Source organism: Sinocyclocheilus anshuiensis, unplaced genomic scaffold (assembly GCF_001515605.1).
Source record: "Sinocyclocheilus anshuiensis isolate Anshui unplaced genomic scaffold, SAMN03320099.WGS_v1.1 scaffold1518, whole genome shotgun sequence".
Lineage (NCBI taxonomy): Eukaryota > Metazoa > Chordata > Actinopteri > Cypriniformes > Cyprinidae > Sinocyclocheilus > Sinocyclocheilus anshuiensis.
Window position 1 is genome coordinate 905,594 of NW_015548194.1, and position 10,308 is coordinate 915,901.

Sequence of the window (10,308 nt, forward strand, 5' to 3'; positions counted from 1 at the left end):
AACCTCATTCCATCCTTAAACGTGAGGATTACATATTTTTTTCCAAATAAATGACAAAAAGCACTATAAAAGTATTGCAGATTACTCATGCTGCCGTTGAAGCTTTTGAACACAGTTACATCTCATTCAAAAGAAATGATGTTACAATCAGTCATGAGACTCATGAGAGCCAATGGCATTTCCCATCATTCTTCAGGCATTCATGTTTGAATGTGTGGAGGGTTTGAGCGTCACATGCTTTGGGCCTTTTTTTTTAAATACAAAACAATCGTTTGGCCTTGGAAAACTTGTAATTTCTTAATTAATTGTACTTTCTGCCTGTTACATGTTTCATATTGTTTTAACATTGTAATATATTCACACACCCACACACACACACAAGATTTAGGGATTTCAGTCCTGACCAATATCCTAAAATATGTTCTTCTGCAAAAAAGAAAAAGAGTAAACCATGTCCTTGTTTTTTGATAGCTGATGTTATTTTTATTGGTTGTTATTGTAACTAACGCAAAAAAGGGATGAAAAGTGTATTGTGTGAGTGTATGCTTTACAAAAAAAAAAACCTCTCTTACACTACTAAAGAAGATGTGTGTAATAATGCAGTGGTGCACGATAGCTATGAGAGATGCTCTTTGTTCAGTCTTTAAAATATGCACACATATGTCACACAAATCCAGTCTCTGCTCGACTGTCCGTACATGCAGGCAGCTCCCTTTACTGGGAAAGAGGAGGAGGAGAAAGATAAGAGGGGATTTCGGTTCCTATGTACAGCTGCTTATATACCGTAGATGTTTCTATTTGACTTGTTTCAGGGTTGTCATACGGGGGAATCTCAGAAAGGCTGTAGCTGCAATCAGTAATGCTGAAGTTTGGATCGTGTTACTGACTATACATTAGTCTGGTGTCCCACTAGTCGATTTTCAGCTGTAGGCCCAAAAGGACAGACACAGCATTGCACACATTCATTGTGTCTATCTGTAGCTATGACCCGAATAGCATTTGGCTGATCATTTTGAGACTGTTTTGGTCTAACGGTGGTAAAATAAGAATGAGTAAGCATTGAAGATGCTAAACAGTCAGCAGACCTTTAGGTATGGTTGGTGTCGGATGTTTTAATGTATTGAAAAACTTGAGATTTTGAGGAAAAAGTCCAATTTTGATTGATGATTTTGGCTCTGGTTCTTCAGAGGAGCTCTGATTGAAAGAAAGGGATTGTAAAGTTGTGCTTTGGTTGGAGTAGCATTTGCTGAGAATTGTGGGATGGCAGGAGGCTTTGTAAGTTTTATGTTTATATTGGGGCAATATTACGGGACAGACCCAGCAATTTATTTGAATGACAACACTGACTTGCCTGGTTTATGCTTGTGGTTAATATTTCTTTTAAGTGCTCATGTATGTTTTTGAGTCTCAGTATCGATGAGACTGATGAGAGTGCTGAGATGAGGACGAGTATCCCATAGTGCTTTGCGACTGGGTGGGGCCTTGGACGTTGCTCTGGTAACCAAGTCGCGAGCTGGAGTGCTGCAATGAAGAGAGGAGAAAAAAGGAGAAAAATTATTTTTTAAATTATTAAAAATTAAGCATTTTGCATGACCAAGCAGTGTACTCACAAATCATTAACAAAGTATTAGTTTATAGTTAATTCATAGCTTATAAACTGTAGATAATGCATTGTCACTGTAATTAACACAACTATTATTGTTTAATTAGCTCATAGTAAAGAAACTGTTAATTGGTAATAAGAAGTGAATAGTTCTCACTTTAGATTAGGTCACTGAAAAAGGGAAAATGTCATTAAAGGGGTCATATGATGCTTTTTTAAAGATCATTATTTTGTGTATTTGGTGTAACAGAATATGTTGACATGCTTTAATGTTCAAAAAACCAAAGAGAATGGAAAACTTGAAATCGCATCATATGACCCCTTTAATTGTGTTTTAAAAGTGCTTTAAACCAACCTTTATTGAACATTAACTGTATTCATATTCACTGTCCCTTAAAATGTTTACAAATGCATTAAGGACACACACACACACACACACACTGGCATATGTTGTTTACAGGGACTCTCCATAGGCATAATGGTTTTATACCGAACAAACTGTATTTAACTATAAACTAAAAAGCAAACAAAAACCCAATCATTTATAAATCTTCTGACCACTAGTATTTCCACACACACACACACACACTCACTCACACTCACACTCACACTCACAAGCTCGCACGCACGCACGCACACAGGCATATGTGGCTTACGGGGACTCTTCATAGGTGTACAGGTTTTTATACTGTATTCTATCCCCTAAACCTACCCCTCACACAAAACTCTCTCTCTCTAGTTTTCTGTGATGGGTAGGGTTAGGGTTAAGGGACTGTATGTAAAAGCAAATGTAAAGACTGGTTTAAAGCTCCTAATTAATGACATTTTCCAATATTCAGTGACATAATCTAAAGTGAGAACTATTTATGGTTAAAAAGTTGTTTACAAAGCATTATCTAACACTTTACATATGAGCTAATTAAACAATAAAATTTTGGTTAATTACAGTGACAATTAATCAGGAACTCAATTGTATAGTCTATTAATGCATTAACTACAGTTTATAAACTATGAATTAACTATAAACTAATCATTTGGAAATTATTTGTAAGTACTTTATCAGTGTATACTTATAAAATGTTATCAGAATTTTAGTAGCTTTGCATGGGACTTAATGGGGAAAGTAAAAATGCTGAAATGAAGTATTATTTAATGAGCAAGAGGAGAAAAGGGAGAGACGTGACAGGGTTTTAATGTCCAGATATTTCAATTGCACTGGGCTACCATTGTGGTGAAAAGTGGAGCTTTTGCTTAGGTTGAAGATGAAAATCTGATCATAACAAAATGATATGTGGCTCACAATGTCAAGTCAAGTCACCTTTATTTACAGTTGTGCTCAAAATTGTTCATACCCTTGGTAAATATGATCAAAGAAGGCTGTGAAAATAAATCCGCATTGTTTATCCACTTGATCTTTCATTAAAAAAAAAAATAATAATAAATTCTAACCTTTAATTACAGTAAAAAAAAAAGTGAAAGTGGGGGAAAAATCACATTATGAAATAAATATTTTTCTTGAATACAGTAAGAGGACGTGTGTCTATATCGTCCTAATGCACGGTGATGAGGAGAGTTTGAGTGGATCACAGCTGGAGAACTGCAGAAAATAGTTGAGTCTTGGGGTCAGAAAGCCTAAAAAAAAAGCAATGTTGTTTGGGAGGGTTTCAAGAAAAAACTAGAAAAGAAAACGCTCTCCTCCAAAAACAAACTCCAGTATATTTATTCGCTAGACACGACTGGAACTTTAAACGGGACTGGGTTCAATGGTCAGATGAAACAAAAAAATTAGCTTTTTAGTAGCAAACACTTAGGATGGGTTTGGTGCACACAGGGTTAAAAAAGTACTCCATGTGTACAATGAAATATACTGCTGGATCTTTAATGTTGTGGGCCTATTTTTCTGCCGGAGATCCTGGATATCTTGTTCAGATAGATGGCATAATGGATTCTATAAAATACCAATGGATAAAAAATTTAAAACTGACTGTCCATGCTAGAAATCTTATAATGGGCCATGGTTGGATCTTCCAAAAGGACAATGATCCACAAACAAACATCAAAATCAAAACAAAAAGGGGTCACTGAGAACAAAACCAAGCTTCTGCCCTGGCCAACCCAGTTCCTGAGCTGAACCCTATAGAAAATGAGTGTGGTGAACTGAAGAGGAGAAGCATCAACATGCAGCTGGAAATCTGAAGGGTCTGGAGAGATTCTGGATGAAGGAATAGTCTCTGATCTCCCGTCAGATGTTCTCTAAACTCTTCAGGCATTAGAGGTGAAGACTCGGAGCTGGTCTCTTGGCAAAAGGAGGTTGCAAAAAGTATTGGACAAAAGGGTATGATTAATTGTGACCAATGTGTATTAGAGAAAAACATAGTTTGTCAATAACGGAAGAGGACAATAACAAAGTGTCATTTTTCAAGTTAAAGTCAGTTCATTGATGATTCAGTGATTCATCGTCCAGTTCAGCTCTCTTCAATAGTGTCTGTGCAATCAGTCAAGCGTCCCCAACTAAGCAAGACAAAGGAACCAAAACTCCATTGGTGACAGAAATGAAGAAAAACCTTGGGAGAAACCAGGCTCAGTCGGGGGGCAAGTTCTCCTCTGTCCAGACCAAACCAGCATGGTTGCAATGCTGGATTGTCTGCTGGGTGTCTGTTTCTAAGCATTCAGCTGTAACATTCTACCACCACACTGTTTCACATGTGATATGTTTGGCACTGCAATGTGGAGGGACAATGCAAAAGTAGTGGTAACTCTACTCTGAAGCAAGGTTTCATAACTTTGGGTAAAATCTGGTGCTAACCCTCCATCTAAGACTATTTCTATATTAATCTGGTTTGAAAGCGGTGCTTTCATTTCAAAACGCTCCCCGTTCACACTAGCATTTTTCCAAATGTTTCTAATCCACACTAAAACATTGGAAAATGCTAAATTCACCTTACTGCGCATGTGTAGAACCTCATAAAAGATCACTGAGATAATACAGACGTAATAAAGTTTGGTTCCCCTTTTAGGGAACTCGCGCTGCGTCCTCTAGCGGACACTTTGGGGAATACTGCCAGCATGACCAGTGTCTGAAGCACGTGTGAAAAAAATGCCAATCCTATTGGTCCACGTGGCCCATGACGTTATAGGCAGGTGCTTTTGTTGTCTTAGGAGCCAACTGTTTGAAGTGCGTGTGAAAGACCAAGGCAGGTGTAGAAAGTGTTTGCCTCCGTGCTCGAGGTTCCTGACACATCGAGGACACACATGATCTATGCGGCATGTGTCTTGGTTAGGAGTTGCGCGTTCGGTGCTCTAACTGTGCTCATCGAGAGTGTTTCCAATGAGAATGTTCCGTTCGCGTTCGTCCCTCTTCTCAAGAGATGAGGGACAAGCATCTGCGTCTGGTGGTTCAGGCACTAGGATTAGGATCGTGGGGTTCACAGGTCGAGCTTGCAGAGAAGTTTGAGAAGGGTATGGGGGCATATTCTGCTTTTGTGTCATTGTCTTGGCGAAGAGCACAAGCGCTCAGTGTGATGAGTCACAATGTCTAGGCTCCGCTCGCGTTAGTTCCTATTCCTGAGGGATACGGGGCAAAGCGCTTGTATCTCGTGGCCCGGTTCTGCCGTTGCCGCGGCACATTTTATCTCAGCTTGCGGTGATTGCGGTGAACATTTTTTGAAACTCACCAGAGTTATTATATTGCAACCCCAGTGTCATCTTTAAAGCACCCTCGAGTCCATCTGATAAAGACGGCGTGCTCATTCGTCCACATTGGCCCATTCGTAAATTCAATGGTTCATAAACAATCGGTACAGTAAAAAAAAAAAAAAAGTCAACATTTGCATTTCCTTACACAATTAGACTGCTTATCAGTTACTGGTATTAGCTATATATAACAAACCTTTGCGCTTTAAATCTCCGTCATGGGAAAAACGCTGTACACAGAAGTGTTACTGAAACGTCATGTGCAACAGAAAGTGTGGTCACGCTTTAGTTTGGGGACCAATTCTCACTAGATGTCCCTTTAAGATCCCCGGCACTGTTATTAAGTATAGACGCCAATATTGAATTGAACGAGGATGAAAACGAGGCTGTGAGGGTCTTAAAGATTTTTTTTTTTGAAAGTAATTAATACTTTTATTCAGCAAGGACACATTGACACATTTATACTTTTAGAAAATATTTCTATTTCAAATAAATTCTGTTGTTTTGAACTTTCTATTCATCAAAGAATCCTGACATTTTTTTTTTTATCTCAGTTTCAACAAAAATATAAAGCACAGCGGTTTTCAACACTGACTATAAGAAATGTTTTTTGAGCACCAAATCAGTAAATTAGAATGATTTCTGAAGGATGGTGAAATGTTTAACATGCACAATTATTTGGTCAATTCGAATGAATCAATCAGCGATCATGAATTAATAAATAATGTATTTTGAATGAATCCAATGAATCTGAACAAGGAACGCCCCCTTGAGGTGCTTCTCTTACCTGGTAGTCTGTTTGAAGAACACTGGTTCCTGAGGTGCGAGGTTTTTTGTTTGGTGGCCCCTGTTCCTGTCCATGCTGTATGGAGGGGCCCGTGTTGGCCCCTGCAGTGCCTGATGTGCCGTTGGTCTGCGCTGAGCTCTGCTGTGTTGGAGCCTGCTGTGTCTGCGTTTGTGTCTGCGTCTGTGCAGCCGTCTGCTGGTGCTGCTGCGTCTGATTCTAAAGACCATAAACAACAACACTGCGCTTTAAATGCCATCTTTGATTTTTTTAAGCAATGAAAGCTTAACAGCCACTTTAACGGGCATTAATAACTTCAGGATTTTATTATTTTACAATAACAAGCACTAAAACTGAACAAGAAGAATACAGTGGCAGAACATACAAAGTATTCACAGATAACAGATTTATTTCAGTGTGTGCAATATACTGGTGAATATAACGAACTTTTCAAATATCATTTGTGTCATGGTTATGTAAAACTCCACCAAACTCCACTTTATATTCAGGTCTTGATAAAAAACAAGTGCATCCTCTTTGTTGAAGAACTACCCCTCCATTTAGCCCTTTTCCTTAAGTTACTTTAGTTATTGTCCTGTGCCAGCATATATGGAGAGAGAAAGGATTGGTTTAAGTGAATTGTCTCAGGATCACTCAAATAACATCAGGATTAACTATACATTGAGAGAAAGAGAGAGAGAGAGATGATAAAAATGTCTTGTGTGCCAGGGAAGGCTATAAAAACAGTAATGAGAGGTCATTAAAAAGAAAACATACATGCTTGTGTAAACTAAAAATAGTGATGTGCCATTTTATTTAAATTAAAACATGGAGATTAAATTAAACTAGTAAAAATAAAAGATGTTTTTATTTCTATAAATCTGTTTAATTGCAACATGCATGACTGTGCAAATCTAAATTCTTCAAATGTTTACTTTGGACATTGTTTTTAAGTAAAAAATTGTGAAGAGTATTTTTATATAATTTTTGCTTGTATCTGTGACGTGTTGTGTAGGATCAAGCACACAATGCAGGAGAACAAACTAACAATCTTTATGAATAAATCCAATGGGAATACTCAGGAGAAACCATAAAACAACAACTGAAACATACAAACAATACCAGACAAGGAACTGACTAAAACTGAGGGCTTAAACAGATGATTAACAGAATCACTATGGAAACATATGAGTGGAGGGAAAATGGGACCAAAGGACACTGGGTCAAATAATACGAGGAACACAGAACTAAACCACAACAGAAAATAACCCTGACAGTATCGCACACCTCAGGTTTTATTCCATGCCTGAAATATTGGCCATTTTTGACAAATGTTTTTTTTTTTAATTATCAGCATTGGCTGAAGAGTTTTTCTGTTTGGACGATTTTGGATGTTGTTTCTTTAAATTTACATGAACTTTAATTTTTTTGTGAGCTTTCTTTCTTTTACATTGGGCCCACTTTGGCAAAAGCTTTCTTTTCTTTTACATTGGGTTATTTTAAGTGCAATTAACAAGCGTATATAGACACAAATCTAAACCTAAAGATTTACCAATGATTACCTCAACATTTTGAGTTCTGATAACTTTTAAGAGCATACAGTGCAGCCTGCATAAAAACACATGTACTCTGTGCATGACAGTCTGTCTGCATGAAGAAAGAAATACACTATAATTACAGAATTGTAAATCTATTTATTGCATCATTTTATTTTTATTGTTTTTTTTTTCAAATTGATTTATTCTAAAAAGATTTTATTGTAGTAAATATTATGTAAAATAAATCTACATGTATGAAACTGTGCATGTGTTATTAACTACCTTTAAATTAAATAGTGTGATATCATATAATCCATTTCGAAGACATATGCAAAAATCTATATCAATCAACCACTAATTAAAAAAAGGCATATTTCTGACTCTAAAAAAAGTTGCTGTCCTGTGTAGGCTAGGAATATTTGTAAAAACGTCCTACGATGTCTGTTGACATGCCGAGCTGCAATAGTTTGAGACTGTCAAAGCTTAGTCATGTTATTTTCTTAATTAAATATAAATTGCTAACATTAAATGATTTAATACTGACATAAATGCACTGGGTATGCAATGACAAAGTCTTGTGTTTTTGTGTATGAATGGAGAAATGTCCCAAATTACACCGAAACCCATCAAAAATGACACAAGGGAATAAAATACGCAATCTTAAGTAGACTAGTATTAATAGATCAGCTTTTTGTGTGCTGTCAAGTGTGCATGTTTTTGTACACGCAAACCTTTTGTAAATCAGTGCTTTTGTAACCCAATCCGGGTCTGCAGGTCTTTGTAATAATGGGTGTGTTGGTTCGAAGTGTTTGCAAGGTTCATTCTCTCAAATACACTCACAGCCATCCTGAAATTGTGCTTCCCAGAAAAGCAGCAGTTGCATGAACATTATATGGTGTGGCCAAAGCCACTAAATGTTAAAGTAAATATTGGCTCACTCCAGCATCGCAGACATGAGATGGTTATTTTATGCTGTGTGTGTTTGTTTGTTTGCCCGGATACATTTCATCCTTCACTGCCCAAGTGCACAGCTTAACAACACTGCTATCTGAGCTCTTGCTCACTCCGCTTCCCTCTTAGCTCCACTGGAATGAGTAACATTAAAATTAGCAGTAGAGACGATAAGAAAAAGTCATTTTAGCAGATGCATTTATCCAAAGTAGCTTGCAGTACTTTTTACAGGGACAATCTCCCTGGAGCACCAAGGTCACAATGTCCTCTGCGGTGTTCAGACCTACAACCTTGCCAACGTAAGCATCAAAGCTGCTTATACTTACAATAACCCACTGTATTAACTAACCACCTCTGGCAGACAGGCAGCAAAATGCTGATTTTTTTCACATTTTTTTCACATGTGACTCAAATGAGTTCAGTGGTTGGTAGTCTGAAAAGCAAATATGTGACCCTGGACCACAAAACCAGTCATAAGGGCCATTTTCTTTTTATTGAGATTTATAAATTTACGCTGAATAAATAAGCTTTCCATTGATGTATGGTTTGTTAGGATAGGACAATATTTGGCCGAGATACAACTATTTGAAAATCTGGAATCTGAGGGTGCAAAAAAATCCAAATATTGAGAACATATTAAAGGGACTCGGGTACGGTTCACGGGTTTGCACCTGAGCTGAACTAATGTCAAGTCTACTTCTCATGTGTTTCTTGTCGTTGCTCTGACGCTTACGTCATAACTTTAACAACCAATGTAAATAGGATACCAACTACAATGTCCAAACAAAAGGATCTGATTTCATTCTTTGCAAAATTACAGTGTGGAAAGTCAGTGCTAAAGACCACATCTGAAAAAACTAATTAGAACTGGATGCAAAACCTAAGTTTCTAAATCAGCCATTGTTACCTTCTCTGTTTTCTCCTCTGGTTCATCCTCACTTAGAAACTCTCGTTTGGGGTAGGGAATCTGACAACCTGCAAATACACTAAAATCACACAAAGAAAACATTAAAGCAGTTTTTATAGGAACTACAACTGTTTCACATACAAATAACAGGTGAACGACTATGGTTCATGTTTTAGCTGCTATAAAAGCCGTCCGAAAGAGGAAAAACTGGACATATTTGTGGTATGCAGAGTGAAAAGCAAGCAGAGACCCTGTTCTAATTAAAGGGTTTGGCTAAGTTCCAGTGAAGGCAAATCTAATTGCAATGGCACAGAATGACGCTCTAGAGAATTAGGTACTTTTTCTCTTACAGCATGAAAGTGCACAAAGTGAGAGCCATAAAAATGATCCATTGAGTCTGGTGTAGAACACTAAACCGAAGCTCAGACCTGAACCCTACTGAATATGAATTAGATGAACACCGAATGAAAGCCGGACCCCATCACCCAGTGCCAGTGCCTGAGCTCACTGATGGTCTTGAATTGGAGCGACTTCCCAAAGCCTTGTCTCTGCAGTGAGAAGATACTAGAGAGGATCAACTATTTATTAATGCTAATTGTTTTGAAACTACATGTTGAACAAGCACATATGGGTCTGGTGTTTGGGTCTCCACATACTTTTGATGATTGAGATTTCTCCTCTGAGATTACTCCGCATGAATCGAAATGTGTGTGTGTGTGGTGTGTGGTGTATGTGTGTGTGTGGTGTGTATGTGTGTGTGTGTGTGTGGTGTGTGGTGTGTGTGTATGTGTGTGTGTGTGTGGTGTGTATGTGTGTGTGTGTGTGTGTGGTG

General features: G+C 37.7%; 1 protein-coding gene across 3 annotated transcripts in view; it reads right to left on the reverse strand.

The window, feature by feature from the left end:
- Positions 1-366: 366 nt before the first annotated feature.
- Positions 367-10,308, reverse strand: part of cdk19 (cyclin dependent kinase 19) — a 42,148-nt gene continuing 32,206 nt past the window's right edge. For 2 of the 3 annotated variants that reach the window (XM_016439801.1, XM_016439799.1), the window contains exons 11-13: positions 9,477-9,555; positions 6,084-6,299; positions 367-1,521 (exon numbers count right to left, since the gene is read on the reverse strand). In XM_016439801.1, coding sequence (XP_016295287.1) covers positions 1,408-1,521; positions 6,084-6,299; positions 9,477-9,555 — 409 coding nt within the window. In that variant the 3' untranslated portion in view covers positions 367-1,407. The remainder of the gene's footprint in view (positions 1,522-6,083; positions 6,300-9,476; positions 9,556-10,308) is intronic. The other variant, XM_016439800.1, reaches the window with a different exon arrangement.